The 24,431-nt window shown below is 37.9% G+C and overlaps 1 protein-coding gene across 3 annotated transcripts in view; it reads left to right on the forward strand.

Moving 5' to 3' along the window:
- The window catches only part of LOC126079648 (uncharacterized), a 468,379-nt gene that overhangs the window by 439,584 nt on the left and 4,364 nt on the right, over positions 1-24,431 (forward strand). For 2 of the 3 annotated variants that reach the window (XR_007518227.1, XM_049890775.1), the window contains one exon: positions 21,556-21,700. Coding sequence is in view for 2 of the 3 variants with exons in the window: in XM_049890775.1 (XP_049746732.1) it covers positions 21,556-21,700 (145 nt within the window). In the remaining variant the exon portion in view is untranslated. Of the gene's footprint in view, positions 1-21,555; positions 22,133-24,431 lie in introns of those variants that run through there. The other variant, XM_049890774.1, reaches the window with a different exon arrangement.

Here is a 24,431-nt window from a genome sequence, read left to right on the forward strand (position 1 = left end):
TCATTCTAATATGTTACATACATATGCCACATTCAAAAACTTGCTCAATCTCTTTAAGGCTTACGTTCCTCATTTTTCAAATGAGGACACTAAAAGTAAATGACACATTTTTATGAGGATTAATTAAGATATTACATGGAAATCAGTAAGAACAATCGGCTATTTCTTTTTAACTAATATTTTACTGATGATTAAAAAAAGAATAGGGGAATAGCAAGTCCCTTTAATCAGGTCCCTGAGTGGTACAAACATTTTACACTGGACTACTAACGTAAAGGTTAGCAGTTTGAACCCACCCCGTGGCACGGTGGAAGAAAGGCCTGGCCATCTGATTTCGTAAAGATCACAGCCAAGAAGAACCTACCGGGCACTTCTACTCTGTAACACATGGAATTGTCATGTGTCAGAATCAACTCAAGGGCAATGGGTTTATTTATTTATTTTTGTATTAATTGTATACAAAGTCACTATGTCTGTAAGACTGAATAGCTGGCGAGCTACTCATCTCTATGTACGTGATCTAGGAATATTGTCTTCCTCTTTAGTTCCATCTCTTCCTCCTCCACTGATTTTTTTATGCCTTTAGGAAGGGTCAGTTTGGTCATGGGCCAGTTTTTGTCACTACTCTCCTAAATATCATGTTTTCCTCTGGCACATTTCACACTTGGTATATTTCCAAAGGCCTGGCTTTTTTTTTTTTTTAGGTCATCTCTCCTGATCCAGAGCCTCATTCAGTTAATCCAATTTAATTCAATCCTGTTCAGTTAAAAGAAAAACAAATCATATGCTACAGAGGTGATTAAGGCAAGGTCCTGCCTCAAGTTCCTCACAGCCTTTCCTTGTTCTACCTCAGGTCATACTGTTGATAATCTCTCTCTATAGTTGGAGTTTTGGCCCAGTCTTTATTATGCCACCACCTGGTCTTTAACAGGTCTTAGCAGGTTATACATCTATAGATAGCTAGCTGACTCGAAAGGTCCAAGAATGACCATCTCTGAAAATTCATTCATTTATGTGCAAATTGCACTCACAAGGAATTCTTCAAAAGAATGGTTAATCTCCAACTACATCAAGAATTTAATAAAGCTGTATGAGTCAGGGATATTTTTCAAGGCAGTAATGAATATGACATTAACTGGCCTTGTTCCTTATGAACAAAGTGCATTCCAGTTTTGTTCTTCTAGTGTCTGTCTGCATGGGGGTAGCTCAAAAGCTTCCATCAAGATCATTTTCTTCTTTCTCTTCCTAAACCTCTACTCTTTTGTTGATGATTTTATCACTCCAACTTCATTTGGGAACCTAAACACTTCCCTTTGTTTGCATTAGAATACTAACAACCCAAATACCACAGGCATGAGGGTGAACTGAGTCTTAATAAAGCAGGTATACATTCTGTCCAGACGCCATTGTTTTCAAATGAAGTAACATGTTCACTTGCATCTAGTATTTCTGCACTACCTTGACCATATAGGGTAAAGGCTAAGAGCAGACTTCCAAAAGGCAACAGACCCATTAGTTTAAAACTCCATTTTGCCGCTAACTGCTTTGGTAATCAAAACAAGAGACAGATCAGAAAGGAAAGGAAAACTGAGATACCAGAAACAAGATCCAACTTTTTGGTAACATGGCTGATTTAGTTTCTTGTCCCATACTAAGATGATATGGAGAATTGCTAATATTTTTGTGACTTTGATGGTAAAAAACTATCTAGAACCTTGTGAATCCCTCGTGTGCTGCCTCCAAAATAGAAATAGCTTCCTTGTTCAGATAAAGAGTGCTTTGTCAATTTCAATATATTTTCAGGGAAACAACTACAAGGTTTCTCTATGTTCTCTGTTGTACTTTTATTTTCTATTTCAATAAAATATTCTTTTAGTCATGTTATTTCCTTGTTCTAATTTCTTTGAGTTTAATTTATAGTTGTTTTTCTAAGTTGTTCAGATAGCTGCTTAGGTGATTGATTTTCAGCTTTTTTCATTTTACTATATGCACTTAAGGCTATCTATTTTCCTCTAAGCATAGCTATAGCTGACCAATGATTCAGAGAAAAATAAAATAATGTAGGTAAAGAGCAAGAGTAGCACCATTTGACATGAAATAGCTTGATACAGTGCTGTTGGCAGTCATGTTTTTTTCAGAGTCTGGGAGAATGAGGGAGTACTGATTAGTAGCTTCTACTTTGTGCTGACATTCTTGGTTTCTCACCCTGGCTGCTATTCAAGCAATGAACTCTACTACCTCTTATTCCCAGGATTAGGTGGAAAGAGGAATTTTTCAACTCAAACTGCCCTTCCTCCCACTCTCAAGAAGAGCTGTACTCTGAATGCTTCTAGTTGTACCTTACCTTTGTATCTCAGCCGTGATTAGTTCCCGCGCATTTTAAAGCAAAGCCTCTACGCTTTCCGAATCACAGTCCATCCATTCATTCTTTAAGAATCACATTTTGGTCAGTCAATTATTCTTCCATTGTTTCAAAGATAGAGGGTTAGAATTTTGCTATAGAATATGTTTACATATTTTAGAAACTGATATCAATAAGAAAACTTGACAGCTGTCTCTCTCCATCCCTCAAATCACATCCTATGATGTGGAAAAAACCATTGCATGCTTTGGGCTCACTATCTAAACACAGTCTTTTCCCCACATGAAACAAAATGAATCGATAACCAATGGAGAGGAACTTTTCGTTTGTTTTATTTTATTTTGCTGGCTTTCCCTCCAGAATAGCCGAATACCCAATCGCAACCTCCTGGTATTACCCAACAGATATTCTTCTTTCCTTCCACTTTCTGGTTAAAAGTCCATGATTTTGTTCTTCTGTTAAGTCAAAATCATTGATATTTGAAAAGGTAGGCCAAATTTCACCTTCTGGGGAGTGCAAGAGGAAAGTTTTAGGGATTTTTCTGGTGAAATATTTTCCTCCCTTAAAAAATACAGTTGCATCACTTTCTATCTGCTGAGCCTGTATCTCTTCCCCTCCCTTACCTTCTGCCTTTGACTATGGTCATGCTTTCTAGACCTGGTGTAACCATCTTGCATCTATGAAGCAATGACTCAGGATAAAAAGTAAACCTACAAACAATGGCAGAACAAAATGTTGAAATGGGCCTGGGTTCTTGATGAAATTGTTGAGCAGCTGAGTCAATGCCAGCAGCCACCTACCTTCAGAATTCTTGTTATGTGAGATCAATAAACCCCCAGTTATTTAAGCTTTCGTTAACTAGTTTTTTTTAGTAGGATATTCCATTACCTTTGGCTGAAATGCATTCTAACAAATAAACAGACTTTTCCCTGCATCCAAACTAACAGAAACTTCACTAATTTCCATAGTCCCAAAGCCTCCAACCTACTTTCTGCCTAAACTGACAAATTCTTTTATGCCCAAGGTATTAATGATTGATAGCTTAATGGGTTACACTAGCCCTGGAGGCATTCATATTTCACAAATTCTTAACAAAAACAAAAGAGTATGATAATAAAGGGAGAGCTGAACCAGTGAGGAAGATGTTTTAGGACCAAAGAGTAGAACACCTACCCCGTAAAACAAAGATTAGCTGACTTATGGTTGAAATCAAGTTAGATTAGAGATTTTGCTAGTATTTTCCATACTATCTACTCACTCCTAATTCTGAGTCTAAGTTCATTTATCCTTTGCTAACATTGACACACACCTTATATGTGTTTCTGGGGACTATGAGGAAAAAAAATGATTGTGCGATTCACGAAAGTGAATCTTATTACTTTACAGTCAACAGATGGAGTCATGTGTCAGTAATTAACCTAAGATTTTTTTTTTTTTTAAAAAAAGGAGTGTTTGGAGGTTTTCCTGGAATATTGATTAATTTCCTCAAGTTATTAATGCCAAAAAATAAGCTCCCTTCTTGATTATAAGTAGAAACTGAAGATTACAACACCTGATTCTATGTAAAGGAGAAAAATTAGAGCATCAGTACAGGCATCTTAAATTCAGTGTTTTTAAAACTGAACTCAAAATCTATTCACTGAAATGTATTTCTTTCATATTCTCTGTTAGACCTCTCTGATCCTTAGAACATCCACCTCAACTTTAGTTCATTGTGTTATCAAACCTGGTTAAATTACCTCTTATGGTACCTGGAATTCACCCCCTCCCACTTTCTATCTTAATTGTTCTACTTCATGCCATTGTATTTCTTTTATGGCAGTTTGCAAAAGTTCCACGCTTCATTGCCTCAGATCTCAGTGTCATTCATGTAGTACTCATAGTGATCTCTATAAAATTCAAACTCAATCGTGGCTCCCAGATGTCACTTATTATCTGGTCTCCATTTAATTCTCCAGCCACGCCTCCTGCCATTTCATTTATATGTCGAGTGTTCCAGCTGTATCTAACTCCTGGTAATGCCCCACTATCTTTTGCTTTGTGTGATTTTAAATATGCTCTTTACTCAGCCATATACATCTTGGACCCCATATTCAACCTCTTGTCTACTTAGGAGGGGATAGCACAAAATCATGAAAATTAGGAGTGGCATTAGTTTAAGACTGCTTAGATGTCATTTCTTTTGTGGATCATTCCCCATTATACTATATAATGACAATATGATCATACACATCTTTCCCACTACATAAATGGTTCTCAGCCCTATGCTGCACAGTCTAGGGAGTTTTTAGAAAGTGCTGACCATTGGTCCTCATTCCAAACCACTTGCTAAGGTTTATTATAGAACAAATCTCAGATATTTGGAGAGCTCATTCTTTTACTGCCATCTTTTTCTATATGCATAGACTGGCTATAAATTGGCAATCTGACTCAACTATTTCTATGTATATTCATGACATTGAATATCATTTCAGAGTCAAATCTTGCTATTTGTACCTGCCTTCTCCAAGCTTGCAGCCTCTATGAGCCTCTTCCAAGAGAATAACTTCCACCAGCATGGTGTCAGAACTGCAACCTCCTCCATTCTGATTTATTTTTCAATGAGATCCAAATAGCATTCTATTCTGGATAAATTATTCAGATTGTTCTGTATTATGATATTTTATGTCACTTCCCATTCTTAGAACTTTTATGTATTTATTCACTTTTGAGCATTTTAACTGTGGTTTCAATTGAATGGGGAAAGGCATTACAAGGTCTGCCTATTGTAGTGAAAGAATTTTAGAGCCGTTTTTATACATTGAATTGCATCCCCAAAAAAGATATGCTGAAGTCCTAATCCCTGGTACCTGTGAATGTGACCTTCTTTAGAAATAGAATCTTTGAAGATCTTGTCAGTTAAAATGAGGTCACATGAGAGTAGGATGGGTCCTAATCCCAACTCAGTGTTTTCTTATAAAAGAGTAGGACATGGAAAGTTAAATAGAGGATGAATGGCCATGTGACAACTGAGGCACACATAAGTGCAAACGAAGGAACACCAAGGATATCTGAGAGCCACTAGCGGCTAGGAGAGAGACATGGAACAGTTTCTTTCTCAGGGTCCTTAAAAGGAATCAACGTGGCTGACACCCTGATTTGGAATTCTAGCCTCCAGAACTGTGAGGCAATAAATTTCTCTTCTTTAAAGTCTCATTTTGTGATATTTTGTTATAGGAGCCCTAGGAGACTAAGACTTATTTTCTCACTTTTAACATTTTGTAGTACTGCTGTTAGCCACTACATCCGTTACTAATGTGTTAAACTGTAAGTAATAAATAGCATTATTTAGTGGGTTAAATGGAAGTATATTTTCTCATGTAATAGGAAATTTAGAAATAAGCGCGTAGAGATTTTACAGTATTTTAGTTGTCATAAAAGGCTCATATTTAGCACATTATGTAATTTTCTAAGATGGCTTTGCCTCTGCAGACATCACATCCACGTTCTGGGCAGAAAGAAAAGGAAAAACATAATAGAAGCCCACAGCAGCTACACCTCTGTCCTCTTTTTATTAGAAAATTGGTAACTTTCCCAGCAACTATCTTGTCAGATTTACTCTTAAGTATACTATCACATGTAACTTAGGGGTAAGAGAGACTGGGAAATTGAGTATTGGACTTATTAGATTCTGAGTAGAGAAAAGCAAAGGTGAAGGTGATAAGAAATTAGATCTATAAGCACCAGCTTATGGATCTGATATGGCCACTGACTATTTCTCAGAGTTTAAAAGCATCAAAAACAAAATAAAACTCTAGAAAATATCACGAGCCTGTGCATTCCTTGTTGCGAGAGAAGCCATTTGTCTGGAGAGAGGAGAGATCTATAGGAAGAAAGTAGGGTGATGGTAGTGAGCCAGAAAACAGTTAGATGGGGAAAAATATGGAACACAGTAATCTCATCTTAGGCTTTGTAGTATCTACAGCACTTTAGCCCTGATAGTGGTAATAGAGTGTCCACATACTGTGCATGTTCAATTAGTCATGAATTTATTTTCACATATGATTACTTTAAATTTTATTTAACTAGAAGTTTTCCTTCAAGGAGTAAAAGTCCAGGCCCCTAGTTCCTAGATTTGTGAAGAAACTTAGTAAATACATCAGTTTACTACTCCTTAACAAGTTAACCAGTTTCCACGGAGTTGACTCCAATTCATGGCAAGCCATGAGAATCAGAGAACTGTACTCCATACAATTTTCAGCGACTGCTTTTTGGAAGCTGATCATCAAGCCTTTTTTCTAATGTGCCTCTAGGTGGACTTGAACCTTAAAACTTTTGGTTAGTAGCTGAGAGTGTAAATTGTTTGTACCACCCAGGGACTCCTACTAATATTTAAGACCTCATTTTCAAAGGCACTATGTAAAAAGGCAACTCAATGATGACTCAAGTTTACCATAGAAAGTAATGTGTATTTTTGTTTGTTTTTTAAAAAAGTCATAGGAGAGTGGCAACTCCACCTCCTCGACTCCAGCACTCATACTCCGGAAGTGAGTTGGTGAAGATCTGACTTTTTGAAATCCAGGAGGCCATGACCCCATGCTTTGAAACACTAGAGGCCATGCCCCCACCCTTTGAATACACAGAGGTGATGGCCCCTCCCTTTGAGAACGAGGCAGCTCTACATCCCATTCTCTTTGTCTCTTCAATTTCTGCTTCCTTGTTCCTTGGCCTCTCAACCCTTGACCCCTTGGGCCTCATGGGCCAGCCCGGCCTCCGCCCTGTTGGGGCAAGTGTTGCAAAGCGCTTTAGTTCTACTATTAAGTGCACAGAGGCACCCCACTCTGCCAGTAAGCCTCCATCCAAAGGCATTCAGATCTCTTGCTCCATTGGCCAGCAAGCCTAGCTCCTCTGACAAATGCCCAGAGGCATCCCACCCCACCAGGAAGCCTCTTGCCTGAAGGCATTCAGATCTCTTGCTCCATAGGTCATCTGATGTACCATTTCATGTCCCTCTCCCGGTTCTGCTGCTGCTGTTTCTCTGCTGCTGCTTCTCACCTTCTGCTCCATCTATAGTATTACAGCTCTCCTCACTTCCTTCTTAGCCCTCACCAGAATTATTTTTGATGTCCGTAATTCCACCAACAGTCTCTCCAAGGCAACCTAGGCTTTTTCTATTAAAAATAACTTAAGACTTTTCCAGTCCCTACTTATTACCAAATTACAGATCAGTTTCCACATTATAGCTGTCTATTAGGGCAGCATCCCACTCCCACTACCAAATTCTGTCTTAGTCATCTAGTGCTGCTATAACAGAAATACCACAAGTGAATGGCTATAACAAACAGAAATTTATTCTTTCACGGTTTAGGAGGTTAGATGTCCAAATTCAGGGCACCAGCTCCAATAGAAGACTTTCTCTCTCTGTTGGCTCTGGGGGAAGGTCCTTGTCATCAGTCTTCCCTTGGGTCTAGGAATTTCTCAGCACAGGGACCCCAGGTTCAAAAGACATGCTCTGCTCCCAGCTCTTTTTCCTTGGTGGTAGGAGGTCCCTCTCTTTCTGCTTGATTCTCTCTACTTTTAGCTCTTGTAAGATAAAAGGTGATTCAGGCCACACCCCAGAGAAACTCCCCTTACATTCAATTAAGTTTGTGATCTGAGTAAGGGTGTTACGTCTCACACTAATCTCTTTACAACAGATTAGCTGGTCACATCAGATCACATCACGGGGGAAGATTACATTTTTACATAACTGCCAAAACACTGAGAATCATAACCCAGCCAAGTTGACACATATTAGGGGGACACAATTCAATCTATGACAATAACATTCCTTATAATTCTAATATATTATTTATAAATGAGCTATTTTTATAAATTCTAAAGTTTAGAATACCTTTCTGAGACTTTCAATGGAAATAGAAAAGTGCAAAGAAAAATATAGCAAAGTCTCACGTTCTCACCATCCAGAATTAAAAATATTAACATATGTCTTTCCAGGTTTTCATGTAAATCATTTTAAGAATACATATATAAGTCAAGCCTCCATTAACCATACCCCTTGCCATCAAGCTTATTCCAACTCACAGTGACCGTGTAAGACAGAGTAGAACTGTCCCATAGATTTTCCAAGGAGCTGCTGGTGGATTTGAATAGCTGACCTTTTGGTTAGCAGCTGAACTCTTAACCACCATGCCACCAGGGCTCCCCATTAAATGTACTTCCCTCATAGTACTCTTCCCTTCTGCTCAAAGGGACCATCTGTATCCCATTAGCTTTAACTATCTTCCATTCTTAATTTCAGGATACCTTTAACTAATGTGTTAGTTTCCAAATTAAAAGGCAAAAATAATTAACATTTATTTTTCCCTTTCCCTCAGAAATTAGTAAAACAGTGTATGTGTTTATGTGGTTGTTGCTGTTAGGTGCTGTCAAGTTGGTTCCGACTCATAGCATCCCTATGTACAACAGAACAAAACACCACCCAGTCCTGTGCCATCTTCACAATCATTGCTATGCTTGAGCCCATTGTTACAGCTGCTGTGTCAATCCATCTCGTTGAGGGTCTTCCTCTTTTTTGCTGACCCCGTACTTTACCAAGCATAATGCCCTTCTCCAGGGACTAGTCCCTCCTGATAACATGTCCAAATACGTGAGATGAAGTCTCACCATCCTTGCTTCTAGTGAACATTCTGGCTGTATTTTCATATACAGGTAGATAGACACATAGGTAGACAGATAGATAGATAAGTGTTTGGGCTTTGGAGTCAAATGGATATCGATGTGAAACCTGACTCTATTATGATTTCTGACAACTTGGGAAAATTTATTTTCTTTCTCTGTGGCTTAGTTTTCACATCTGTAAAACATACTAACTGTAATTACCTCATGAGATTATAATTTTGATTAAATGAAATAAATCATAAGAAGTGCTTATCCTAGTGGCTGGCATATAGTAAATTCTCAATACATGTTATTGTTTTTGTTTGAGTGTATGCATGAATATTTGAGTATGTATATGTATTCATGGATCCCCGGTGCGGCAGTGAGTGGTTAAGAGGTCAGCTGCTAACCAAAAAGGTCAACAGTTCAAATCCACCCCTGCTCCTTGGAAACCTTATGGGGCAGGTCTACTTTCTCCTATGGCGTCACTACGAATCATAATTGACGCGACAGTTTAGTTTTTTGGTTTTATGTATGTTGTAGTCGTTGTTGCTGGGTGCAGTCAAGTCAGTTCCGACTCATAGCAAACCTATGTACAACAGAACAAAGCACTGTCCAGTCCCACACCATCCTCGTGATCATTATTCTGCTTGAGCCCATTATTGCAGCCACTGTGTCAATCCATTTCATTGAGGTTCTTCCTCTTTTTCACTGACCCTCTACTTTACTAAGTCTCACCACCCTCCATTCTAAGGAGCATTCTTGCTATACTTCTTCTAAGACAGATTTGTTCATTCTTTTGGCAGTCCATGGTATTCAGTATTCTTTGCCAACATCATAATTCAAAGGCATCAATTCTTATTCAGTCTTCTTTATTCATTGTCCACCTTTTGCATGCATATGAGGCTATTAAAAACATCATGGCTTAGGTCAGACATACCTTAGTCCTCAAAATGGCATCTTTGCTTTTGAACACTTTAAAGAGGTCTTTTGCAACAGATTTGTACAGTTCAACATGTCTTTTGATTTCTTGACTGCTACTTCCATGATTTTTGATTGTGGATTCAAGTAAAATGAGTTCTTGACAACTTCAATAGTTTCTCCATGTATTACTGTGTTGCTTATTGGTTCAGTTGTGAGGATTTTTGTTTTTTTTATGTTGAGATGTAATCTACACTTAAGGCTGTAGTCCCGTCTTCATCAGCAAGTGCTTCAAGTCCTCTTAACTTTCAGCAAGCAGCATTGTGTCATCTGCATAACATAGGTTATTAATGAGTCTTCCTCATTATGTATACGTGCATACATATATATATACACAATACAAATACACACATATATACGGGTGTATGCATATATATATGTGTGCGTATATATATATATATTGTGTGATGTCATGGCTGTATTCCCTTGATAGAAAAGCCTAAAATAATTAAGGAAAAATTTTATTTAACTGTGTAAATAGCATGGTTTTATACTGTTTAGAAAATACGTCCATATTCTAAATAATGGTCTGATTTTCTTATAGTTTACTTATATTTGTGACACTACAGAGATCTAGAATTTTCCTAGTTTCATCATTTTTTTTTTCTTATTCTGGATGAACATTATTACATAGTTGGTGCTCAATAAAAGCATATTGTATTAAATTGAATTGGTAAAGGGTTAACACTGACAATATTTCAGAACAGTTTATCTAGTGTTCTAAAAGGCTGGAATATTTATCATAAATGTTTGAAAATTCCCCTCTCCATCATAAACTACTGAGAACATAAATAATAATTCTTTCTACCACATTTTTTTTTATTTCAAACACACACACATATCAAATAAAGAGTATGAGAAATTGAAGTGTTTATAACAAACTCAGGCTCCATCAAACAAGAGGATGCACTAATATAAAGTGATTACAAAGTAAACTCTTTGGGATTAAATTACATCGAGGCTTTCATTTCTAGAAATTCAAGTATTCATCTATGCGGGCAGATCTTCTAATTGCCATTATTATTGGCATAAATGGAACCTTTTTTTTTAGTCTAAGAACAAATGATATATTTATATCAAATGAGAATTTATATCATTGTCTTCCATGTCCACATATTTGTTTGTTAGAACCTCCCACTATTATTACCTTCAGGGATAATAATGATGCCAAATATGGTGAAACTAACATGTTCATATTTATAATTAGCATACAATATTTAGAATGTGTGATCTTAAAAGCACAATTAAGTGCTCTAGAATTGCCATTCTTCACAATGTTATGCATACTTTGTTATGATCCACACAGCCGAATGCCTTCGGATAGTCAATAAAACACAGGTAAACATCATTCTGGTACTCTCTGCTTTCAGCCAGGATCCATCTGACATCAGCAATGATATCCCTGGTTCCACGTCCACTTCTGAAAACAGCCTGAATTTCTGGCAGTTCCCTGCTGCAGCCGTTATTGAATGATCTTCCGCAAAATTCTGCTTGCATGTGATATTAATGATATCGTTCTATAGTTTCCACATTCGGTTGGATCACCTTTCTTGGGAATAGGCATAAATATGGATCTCTTCCAGTCAGTTGGCCAGGAAGCTGTCTTCCATATTTCTTGGTATAGACAAGTGAGCACCTCCAGCGCTGCATCTGTTTGTTGAAATATCTCAATTGATACTCCATCAATTCCTGGAACCTTGTTTTTCACCAATGCCTTCAGAGCAGCTTGGACTTTCCTTCAGTACCATCGGTTCCTGATCATATGCCACCTCTTGAAATGGTGGAATATTGACTAATTCTTTTTGGTATGATGGCTCTGTGTATTCCTTGTATCTTCTTTTGATGCTTCCTGTGTCACTTAATATTTTCCCCATAGAACCCTTCCCTATTGCAACTTGAGGCTTGAATTTTTTCTTCAGTTCTTTCAGCTTGAGAAACACTGAGTGTGTTCTTCCCTTTTGGTTTTCCATCTCCAGCTCTTTGCACATGTCATTATAATACTTTACTTTGTCTTCTCGAGAAGCCCTTTGAAATCTTCTGTTCCTCAGACAGAACAAGGGGATACTGATTGGTTTAAAGTCAGGAAAGGTGTGCGTCAGGGTTGTATTCTTTCACCATACCTATTCAATCTGTATGCTGAGTAAATAATATGAGAAGCTGGACTATATGAAGAAGAACAGGGCATCAGGATTGGAGGAAGACTCATTAACAACCTGCGTTATGCAGATGACACAACCTTGCTTGCTGAAAGTGAAGAGGATTTGAAACACTTACTAATGAAGATCAAAGACCACAGCCTTCGGTATGGATTGCACCTCCACATAAAGAAAACAAAAATCCTCACAACTGGACCAATGAACAACATCATGATAAACAGAGAAAAGATTGAAGTTGTCAAGGATTTCATTTTCCTTGGATCCACAATCAACAGCCATGGAAGCAGCAGTCAAGAAATCAAAAGAGGCATTGCATTGGGTAAATCTGCTGCAAAGGACCTCTTTAAAGTGTTGAAGAGCAAAGATGTCACCTTGAAGACTAAGGTGCGCTTGACCCAAGAGCCATGGTATTTTCAATCCCATCATATGTATGTGAAAGCTGGACAATGAATAAGGAAGACTGAAGAAGAATTGATGCCTTTGAATTGTGGTGTTGGAGAAGAATATTGAATATACTATGGACTGCCAAAAGAACAAACAAATCTGTCTTGGAAGAAGTACAACCAGAATGCTCCTTAGAAGCAAGGATGCCGAGACTACGTCTTACATGCTTTGGACATGTTGTTAGGAGGGATCAGTCCCTGGAGAAGGACATCGTGCTTGGCAGAGTACAGGGTCAGTAGAAAAGAGGAAGACCCTCAATGAGGTGGATTGACACAGTGGCTGCAACAATGAGCTCAATATAACAACAGTTGTGAGGATGGCTCAGGACCGGGCAGTGTTTCATTCTGTTGTGCATAGAGTCGCTATGAGTCAGAACCAACTCAATGGCACCTAACAACAACAACATGATCTTAAAAAAGATATTAGATATCATCCAGCCCTCTCTGCAAATTTTAGCTGCAACCAAGAGAGATTACAGACATTCCAAGTCATCGAGTTGAACACAAGCCTGTGTCTCCCAACTTTAGTTCACTGACTTTTCTACTATACACATCACATTCTTTTACAGATTCCAGAGAAATTGATTTCCAGTTCTTGCATAGTTTAGATCCAATGCTGCAAGAGATCAAACCACTAGCTGTCACCTTGACTCTTATTCATGCTCAGAGAAGTTATGTAACTTGAGGAGAGAAGTTTTAGCCCCAAAAGCAATAGTTCTGATCCCTGGCTGCACACTGGCATCATCTGGGGAGCTTATAACATGCTGATGTCATTCCTGGGTCCCTTATTCGAAAGTTATGACTTAATTGGTCTGGGGTGAACCTAAGGCATAACTGCATATCAAAGCTAACCAGGTAGGACTAATGTGCAGGTAGGATTGAAGGTCAATGCTCCAGTGCCTCAAATATAAATCAAAAGAAGTCACATAGGTAGAGGACAACTTTATCTGGATTTAATCAGCAAACTAAACCAGAGGAAATGTTAGAGGCAACAGAGCTGAGATGTATTTTTCTACGTAAGTCTTCAAAACGCTTTGCTATTTCATTCTCGTGTGGTTTCAGAAGAAACTAACCATTGCTCTGCAGTTAAAAATTAAATGTACCAAACTATCACAGGCAAGAAGAGCCTAAAAACAATAATGTCTAAATATTGTAATTCTGGATGGGATCCTGGAACAGAAAAAAAAAAAAGGCGTAAGTTAAAAACAAAGGAAATATGAATAAACTACGGACTTTAGTTACTAATAATGCATCAATACAGGTTAATTATTTGTAACAAATGCATCATACTAACGTAAGATGTTAATAATAGAAGAAATTGAGTGTGATGTACATGGAAATTCTCTGTATTACCTTTGCAGATTTTCCAAGAGTCTAAAACTGTTCTAAAATAAAAAGTTTCTTAATAAATCAATGTACTAAAAATTATCTGTTTAAGTGAATCTGTGATGGAGCAGAACAGTGGGATGCAGATCTTAAATTCTCATACAAAGACCAGGCTTATTGGTCTGACTGAGACCAGAGGGACCCTGACAGTCATGGTCCCAGGACCCTTTGATACCCCAAGATTGGAACCATTCTCAAAACCAACTCCACAGACAGGGATTGGCCTGGACTATAACATAGACAATGATGCTGGTGAGGAGTGAACTGTGTGGCTCAAGTAGACACATGAAACTATACGGGCGACTCTTGTCTGGTGGCAAGATGAGAAGCAAGAGGGGTACAGGAGCTGGTTGAATGGACACAGGGAATACAGGGTGGAGAGGAGGAAGGTGCTGTCTCATTAAGGGGAGAACAGCTGGGAGCGCACAGTGGGGTGTGTATAGCTTTTTGTATGAGACACTGACTTGATTTGTAAACTTTCACCTACAACACAATAAATAAATTTTTTTAAAAATTATCTGTTCAGCTGCTATAAGAACAAAATATTTTATCAACATTATTTCCAATTTAAAAGATAGTATATAATTAGCACCTTTCTTTACACTTTTACAGTTAATGTTTCTCTAGGCATAACTCTGCATTTGTTATTCCAAGTATTGGTTGCAACCATCTGCATTTAAAATAGTTTTAATAACCATCAATATTTTTTAACATTCTTTCAAAGTAATTTGAGAGTATTTAATAATAAAACATGTATAAGCAATACAAACATACAAAAGAAAACAAAATATCAAGACTGACATAAAAGAAATAAAAGAAAAACATACTGTTTAGAGTGTTGAGGGCAGCAATTTTCCTTAATACTTACTGGCAGTAATGAAATTAATTCAGTCATTTAGGAGTATTTCTGATATTTCTTTAAATGTCCCCTTCACTGCTGGATTATTTGTTACTCATATTAAAACATTAAACGTTTTTTATATATCAGGTGTCACTATTATCAAAGTTGTTGGGTTGAACAGATGGAAAATATTAAATAGTGTGGGTGGCTTACTTGGCTTGGCATTGGAGATTGAATTCTATAACGTGAAAAAGAAAATTCCATTGAATTCAATTTTACCTATTCTACCAACACCCCCACTAACCTACCACTCTGCCCAGAAGGGGATTTTCTGGCTGCTTGTGTCTCTTATGCGTACATTTGTCAACATCATTTCTTTCACTTTCCAATTCCACAATCCCTCATGATAGAATTAAAACTGAGGTATGTGGGCAGGTTTCACAGTCTTCTCATTCCAATGTTGAAACCAATATCAGATTATTAACTTATAAAAAAGAACACATAAAAGAGGGGAATCCCATCTCATTAAAAACAAAAGACGCTTGGGGGTAAAAACTGGGAGTCTACATAAGAAATCAGCTTGAAAAGAAAAGTGCTTTATTGGTTTCAACATGGGTCAAATTTTCAGAACATTATTGATTTAACACTTGTCACAGGCATTCCAATCTCTCAGAGCCTTTTGGGTCAGCAGTATACTGATAGGAAAACAAAGTTCCTCAGGAACCAGAAAAATGAGTGGTAGGAGTGGCATCAGACAAAACTTAATTCCTCACTCTCTCCCTTACAAGCTGTGTGATTTTGGGTAAATTATTTACCTCTTTGAGCTTTAGTTTCCTAATAAGTAAAAAAAATCTTATAGGATTTTTATAACAATTAAATTAGATATTTTAAGTTAAGTGCTTAGCATTGTGTCAAAAGAGTTGGCTTGGAATGCCTAATCATGAAAGTGGTCCATATACTTGTTGTACTTAGTGATTCACACGTTTTTGCATTGAGTTTCCTGGCATAGAAATCAGTTTAGAGTTCTGTGTTGAATGATATAGTATCTCATATAGCTTTCTCTGTAGCAGTTGTATCCCAGTATTTTATAGAACATTTAATAATTTATTACTAAATTAAAATACTCATGAAGAAGACAATTTTTTAAGCTATCATCCAAATTCTGAATATTTAGTTCAGTTTTTCTGGGCTTGGAAATTCCATTTGTGGAGATGCAAAAGGTAGCTCAGCTCTACCTGCTACAGCTGTGATTTCTAGGTATGGTAGATTGGCAGTCAGCATCCATTCTCTTTCAGTGTGTCTTCTTGTATTTCTGAGTTTGGAAAAGTAAAAACTACCATTTCCAAGGTTTCCTTGTCGTTATTATTCTGTTTGAAAGTTTGATTTTACCAATCATATATGCTTGTCTGAAATTTGGAAAGTGGTAGTGAGACAGAGGCTATCTTTCTTCTTTTATAATTCTAGAAGCAAAATCAAAGAGACTTGCATCTTTAGAGGCAACTTTAGCAGTTGGAATTATAGTTTGCTTCATGGGTGTTGGTTGTGCAGGCTCTGGACCCCAGCCATGGCCATGTATATTTGAATTTGATAGCCCTCCTTCTCTGAACTCCTCCTTCTCCAGCATTTCCAACAATTTGGTCTTAAGCACTCAATTCTCTGTACAAAATCTCTGCCAGAATGATCTAGAGCTCTTCCTGTTTTTTTTCATTGCACTCTGACTGATAGATTATGTAACCTTCATAAGAACTTGGGGCTTGATTTTCTTATTTCTTAGATGGGAGTAAGAGCAGGGAAAAGGTAGGCTAGATACGTTTTAAAGGTTCATTTCAGCTCTAAAAATGCTATGATCTTGGTGAGCAATGCCATTCCCAAGGATAGATATCAATTTTAATTTGATGTGAAGTTGTTGTCCTAGAAATTTCCTGTTTTTCCATCCAGATTCATTACTTACCTTGTCCCACCATGTTCTGTTTCCCAGCAGTTCCCTGTTGTCTGGCATCTGGCTGTTCTCAGCCAATGGAAGCTACTAGCAAGAGATTTGTGAGAAGGAGGAGGAGTCAAGGATATTTTTTACCTCAGCTCTCTTTCAGGTGACCTTGAGTTGGAAGTGTTCTTCTGTTGGAGGCTCTATGCCTCTAGGCAGATCTCTCAACTAACAGATATTTGTACCATATTCTGGTAACTATTTGCTCCCCTGATTATTTAGGCTTAGAGATAGTATATGTTTCTTATCGTAGCTAGGACAAACCCAGAACCCACCCAGTGCTTTTGAGTCAGTTCTGACTCATAGCGACCGTATAGGACAGAGTAGAACTGCCCCATAGGGTTTCCAAGGAGCACCTGGCGGATTCGAACTGCCGACCCTTTGGTTAGCAGCCGTAGCACTTAACCACTATGCCACCAGAGTTTCCAGCTAGGACAAAGTACTACACAAATCCTTGTTGATTATCCTTAAAGCTGCCCATGCCGTTTTATATAGCCCTTTTATTAAACTCCCAATTGTCACTTTACTATGTCAGGACTCTAATGTAGGTGAGAAAGTAAATAAATACTACGAATGAGAAACTGAAAGAAAATGTATCAGAGTGCTCTGAACTAAGCCTTGGGAAACTCAGACCTTTAGATATGTTCGTACTACCCTCCTTCCATCCATATGCCTACCTGTCAAATCCCTAACCTTAATTGCTGCATGCTGGACTGAATTCATCTCCTTAGAGTATCCCTGTGTTTTGCTGCACTCCAGGTCAAAGTGTTAGTAGCTCCCTATTGCCTCCGAATCATCTAAAGACCTTGGCTTGGTGTTTCATGTTATCCCTATGTTTCATCAAGAGATACTCTATCCTTATGTTTTATATCATTATTTCAGTGGAGAACCTGCTGTGATTTTCTGCCCCTGATCCTTGATCATTCTATCGTTTTTTGTTTTCCCTACAAAGACCACTTTATGTTGCCTTTCAAAATGCAACCCACTTCCCAAGGTCTGCTCAAGTTCTAATCTCTTTCTTCTGATACTATTATGAGCAGTGTAGTCTCTTTCTCAACTAGTATATTTGAAACCAGAATGCGTAACACATTTGTATTATTGCAGTGTAATTTAAGTTGATTTAACTTATTTTGTACTTTTAAAATAATAATAAGTTAACATTTATTGAATATAATTTCCTAAATGTTTGTCATGTGCAAACCTCAAACAAACTTCATGAAATAATTATTAAAATCCTGGCTCCATTTCTTGGTAGCCGTATGATATGTGTTAATTAATTAATCTGTCTGGACTTCAGCTCCTCATTGTAATAACAGTTCCAACCACAGAAGAATATTGTGAGGAATGAATGAGATGGTGTATGGAAAGCATTTAGAAGAATGTCTAGCACATTGCAAGCACTCTACAAAGTTATCTATTATTATTACTATTATTGTCATCATCTCATTTTACAAAGGAGAAAACAAATTTAAAAATATTAAGGCTGCAGATCACTTAGTAATAAGTGTGAGAACAGGAATTTTAACTTACAGAGGGGTTAGTCTAGATCCTGTCCTCGTAACTACTACACTTTCATTTACTATATTATGTCTGCTTTGAGGGCAGAGAATTTGTCTTAATCTTTTTTCTTATATGAGAGGCTACACATAGCAAAATCTTTTAAGAACTCATTATCATGGAAAAACTGATGACTCCCGAAAAACTTGTGTTTTTTTTTTTTTTAAGTCTAGTCAGAGAAATAATATCATAATTTGTGTTTCATTCTTTACCTCACATGCCAGAAAGATCAGGGTAAAATTTAACGCTCAAAAACAATGGTCACATTTCCTAGGATGTTGGTACAAATGGTTTTTCTTTTTTCCATATATATGGATAATATATTTCTATTTTACTAATGAAATGGTATGCATGTATGCACTGTAAAATACATTTGGGAGTAGATGTAGTAAAATTTAAAAATAAATAGCTTATCCACCTTGATACCACCAAATTGCCTGATGCAGTGTATTTTATGTAGCAGACGTGCAACACATATCGTTTGAATAAATCAACCTAATATTTGACATTCCTGACATAATACAGATAACTTAGCATAAATGTAGCTAATTAAAATTCAACTGCACTTCTTGGATTTTCAAATGGGAAAAGTCTCAGGAGTTCAATGAACTTCCTGTGAGTATGTAGATCTTCAATTCACATTTTATCCGGTATCTCTTTTCAAAATTTCCTGCCAAAACTATTGTATTATGCTACAATTATCCAGAGGTGCTATTTTACATTTGGACTATTATTTCAGAAACTCTGCTTCCGATGTCTAATAAGGTTTCCACACATAACTCCCACACCCCAGAGCTGCCTTCAAAGGTCATTTCTTCATCCCGTTCTTTGCCAACATAATTGCACCTGCCAGGTGAACTGCAAAACAAGTCCCAAGTGCCCAGGGTGAGTCAGTTGCTGTCATACAAGCCGCTTTCCTGTTTATGCTCATCCTGAGCATTATGGGCTGCGAAGACTCTGGGGCCATTTGTAGCTTCTCTTTTTGATAGCCAGAATTTTCCATACATTGGTTCTCAATTCCCAATTCCTCATAGCAGGAAGTCAAAACAGACTTGATATCAAAGAGGAGGGCTTAAGATGAGCTCAAACAAAGGAGGTTGGTAGGAACAGAGAGAGAGAACCCTAATGTTTCCAAAACATTCTTATGTGAAGAGGGAAATGTGTCGTGTTGTTGACATGGTTTAAAGAGGCTTGCAGCTGACTGGCAAATCTTTTGCTAGCATTTCCCTGTCATGTTTTCCTTCTTGTAGTCTCCCAGGGGCTCTTTCTGTTGAAATTCACAACACTTCCTTACTGCAGGTGCAAGTCTCATAACAAAGTCGAATATTTCTCTGTGAACAAATAGCTGTGTTTAGCATTTTCTCAGTTATCTCTGTAATTAAGGAAAGAAGTGAATATTTCCCAAATTCTATCCACCATTTAAATATGATCTAATGATGTGACTGCCCTAATAAGTGTCTTGTGTCCTGAAAATTGAAGTGGTGGGAAAAGTACCTGTTTTCAGTCAACAGTTACATGTCTAAAAAATGATGACTTTGCAAAGCCTTGAGAAAAATGAAGATAAATAAGATCATGTTTACAGAATCTTGGAAATACCTGGGAATGGGTTATTCAAATATGGAGTAATAACCAGTGCAGCATAAGCATTGAAATAATTCAGATACATTTGAGATATTTGTTCCACTATCCCTCCCTTCCTCCACCCCAGGGGGAAGGTTTCAGGTCAAATGACCATATGAATGACGAGAGTGTCTGGTACTGTGCTAAGCCACTTGGAACTCCTTTCATCATTCCCTTAAGATAGGTCTTCCTGCGCTCATTTTACATGTAAGAAATACACTCAATGTGTTTGGCTGCATAAATCATCCAGCTAATAAATAATCAGTGTGTACTACACTTTAGATAAGTCTGAATAAACCCTATGATGTTTTCTCTAAATCAGAACTGCCCAACCTAAAACATTTTTATCATTATAGTAATTTAATTTGCAAAAAATAGTCTTATATGTTGCCATCTACCCAATTTCCTGCATGTTGGATCATCAAAAGTATTTTTCAAATTGTGTTATGTTCAACCTGTAAACCACATTCAGAGGACCTCTGTGAATGTATGAGTAGCACCTACCTCCATCCAAACGAATAAACAAAAAGTATACTAAGTGGAGCACCAAAAAAATGTCACGATTAGGTGGGAGATATGTCTGCGAATGAAGTCCAGACTGGTAGGAGGACAGCTTATGGCACTCTGAGGGTGACTGCACAAATAGTGGAGGAAGACAGATGACTCAACAGATTATATCAAATTCCAAGGGTGAAGCAAGGAATGGAGTCTAGCTGCCTACCTGCAGAACTAATTCAGAACAGAAAGTAGCATGAGATGAGACCTGAGACTTTCAGAAACTAAGATCTGCATAAAACCAAACCTAACCCATTGCCATTGAGTCAATTCCCACTCAGAGCAAGCCTATAGGACAGAGTAGAACTGCCTCATAAGGTTTCCAAGGAGCAGCTGGTGAATTTGAACTGTTGACCTTTTGGTTAGCAGCTGAGCTCTTAATCACTGTGCCACCAGAGCTCCAAGATCTACATAGAGATATCATTTTTAGGAACCTTCTGGTACCTGGTTCTATGGTGAACCATTTGTTTTAAGGTGCCAAGTCATGATGAACAAGTCACAGTTCATAACAACTCATAGGACAGAAGATCACAAACCAGCTTTTGAACTGCAATATTTTCGGTACTCCATTGCCAGAGTTCCACCATGGGGGCTCCATTGCTACACCACTGGCTACTTGCTTTTCTAGTTCAGTTTGATTCTGAAGCCCAGCCTCAGATCCCTTTAAAAGAATCACAGGATGATTTGTCCTTCTCCCTTCTCACCCACTATTTTTAAATGCAAATGGGGAAATGCAAGGGATTATTATTTATTTAAAACTAAGTGCAAATAAGGATGTATAGAGATGCCATTTGCCCAGAGATGTGCTACTCATAATTCATCACCTTCTTTTTTTTTTAATAATTTTTATTGTGCTTTAAGTGAAAGTTTACAAATCAAGTCAGTCTCTCACACAAAAACCCATATACACCTTGCTACACACTCCCAATTACTCTCCCACTAATAAGACAGCCGCTCTCTCCCTCCACTCTCTCTTTTTGTGTCCTTTTCGCCAGCTTCTAACCTCCTCCACCCTCTCATTTCCCCTCCAGGCAGGAGATGCCAACATAGTCTCAAGTGTCCACCTGATCCAAGAATCTCACTCATCATCAGCATCCCTCTCCAACCCATTGTCCAGTCCAATCCATGTCTGAAGAGTTGGCTTCAGGAATGGTTCCTGTCCTGGGCCAACAGAAGGTATGGGGGCCATGACCACCGGGGTCCTTCTAGTCTCAGTCAGACCATTAAGTCTGGTCTTATGAGAATTTGGGGTCTGCATCCCACTGATCTCCTGCTCCCTCAGGGGTTCTCAGTTGTGTTCCCTGTCAGGGCAGTCATCGGTTGTAGCCGGGCACCATCTAGTTCTTCTGGTCTCAGGATGATGTAGTCTCTGCTTCATGTGGCCCTTTCTGTCTCTTGGGATCATAATCACCTTGTGTCCTTGGTGTTCTTCCTTCTCCTTTCATCCAGGTGGGCTGAGACCAACTGATGCATCTTAGATGGCTGCTTGCTAGTGTTTAAGACCCCAGACACAACTTTTCAAAGTGGGATGCAGAATGTTTTGTTAATAGATTTTATTATGCCAATTGACTTAGATGTCCCCTGAAACCATGGTCCCCAGACCCCTGCCCCTGCTACACTGGGCTTTGAAGCATTCAGTTTATTCAGGAAACTTCTTTGCTTTTGGTTTAGTCCGATTGTGCTAACTTCCACTGTATTGTGTGCTGTCTTTCCCTTCACCTAAGGTAGTTCTTATCTGCTATCTAATTAGTGAACACCCCTCTCCCACCCTGCCTCCCTCCCCCCTCTCATAACCACAAAAGAATGTTTTCTTCTCAGTTTAAACTATTTCTCAAGTTCTTATAATAGTGGTCTTATACAGTATTTGTCCTTTTGCAACTGACTGATTTCACTCAGCATAATGCCTTCCAGGCTCCTCCATGTTACGAAATGTTTCACAGATTCCTCACATTTCTTTATCGACGCATAGTATTCCATTGTGTGAACCATTCATCCGTGGATGGGCACCTTGGTTACTTCCATGTTTTTGCTATTGTAAACAGTGCTGCAATAAACATGGGTGTGCATATATCTGTTCGTGTAAAGGCTCTTATTTCTCCAGGATATATTCCAGGGAGTGGGATTGCTGGATCATACGGTACTTCTATTTCTAACTTTTTAAGGAAGCGCCAAATCGATTTCCAAAGTGGTTGTACCATTTGACATTCCCACCAGCAGTGTAGAAGTGTTCCAGTCTCTCCACAGCCTCTCCAACATTTATTATTTTGTGTTTTTTGGATTAATGCCAGCCTTGTTGGAGCGAGATGGAATCTCATTGTAGTTTTGATCTGCATTTCCCTAATGGCTAATGACTGTGAACATTGCCTCATATATCTGTTAGCTACCTGAACGTCTTCTTTTGTCCATTTTTTAATTGGGTAATTTGTCCTTTTGCAGTTGAGTTTTTGCAGTATCAGGTAGATTTTAGACATCAGGCGTTGATCAGAAATGTCATAGCTAAAAACTTTTTCCCAGTCTGTAGGTACTCTTTTTACTCTTTTGGTGAAGTCTTTGGATGAGCATGAGTGTTTGATTTTTAGGAGCTCCCAGTTATCTAGTTTTTCTCCTACGTTCTTTATAATGTTTTCTATACTGTTTATGCCATGTATTAGGGCTCCTAATATTGTCCCTATTTTTTCTTCCGTGGTCTTTATAGTTTTAGATTTTATATTTAGGTCTCTGATCCATTTTGAGTTAGTTTTTGTGCATGGTGTGAGGTGTGGGTCTTGTTTCATTTTTTTTGCAGATGGATGTCCAGTTATGCCAGCACCATTTGTTAAAAAGACTGTGTTTTCCCCCATTTAACTGTTTTGGGGCCTTTGTCAAATCTCAGCTACTCATATGTGGATGGATTTATGTCTGCATTCTCAATTCTGTTCCATTGGTCTATGTATCTGTTGTTGTACCAGTACCAGGCTGTTCTGACTACTGTGGAGGTATAAATAGGTTCTAAAATCAGGTAAAGTAAGGCCTCCCACTTTGTTCTTCTTTTTCAGTAATGCCTTATTTATCCGGGGCCTCTTTCCCTTCCATATGAAATTGGTGATTTGTTTCTCCATCTCATTAAAGAATGTCGTTGGGATTTGGATCGGAGTTGCATTAAATGTATAAATCTCTTTTGGTAGAAAAGGCATTTTTGTAATGTTAAGTCTTCCTATCCACGAGCAAGGTATGTTCTTCCACTTATGTAAGTCTCTTTTCGTTTCTTGCAGAAGTGTACTGTAGTTTTCTTTGTATAAGTCTTTTACATCTCTGGTAAGATTTATTCCTAAGTATTTTATCTTCTTGGGGGATACTATAAATGGCATTGATTTCGTGATTTCCTCTTCGATATTCTTTTTGTTGGTGTAGAGGAATCCAACTGATTTTTTTTTATGTTTATCTTGTATCCCGATACTCTGCTGAACTCTTCTATTAGTTTCAGTAGTGTTCTGGAGGATTCCTTAGGGTTTTCTGTGTATAAGATCATGTCATCTGCAAATAGAGATACTTCGACTTCTTCCTTGCCAATCTGGATGCCCCTTATTTCTTATCTAGGCTAATTGCTCTGGCTAGGACCTCCAGCACAATGTTGAATAAGAGTGGTGATAAAGAGCATCCTTGTCTGGTTTCCGATCTCAATGGGAATGTTTTCAGGCTCTCTCCATTTAGGGTGATGTTGGCTGTTGGCTTTGTATAAGTGCCCTTTATTATGTTGAGAAATTTTCCTTCTATTCTTATTTTGCTGAGAGTTTTTATCATGAATGAGTGTTGAACTTTGTCAAATGCCTTTTCTGCATCAATTGATACAATCATGTGATTCTTCTCTTTTGTTTTATTTATGTGGTGGATTACGTTAATTGTTTTTCTAATGTTGAACCATCTTTGC

This window comes from Elephas maximus, chromosome 7 (assembly GCF_024166365.1).
Source record: "Elephas maximus indicus isolate mEleMax1 chromosome 7, mEleMax1 primary haplotype, whole genome shotgun sequence".
NCBI classification, from domain to species: Eukaryota; Metazoa; Chordata; class Mammalia; order Proboscidea; family Elephantidae; genus Elephas; species Elephas maximus.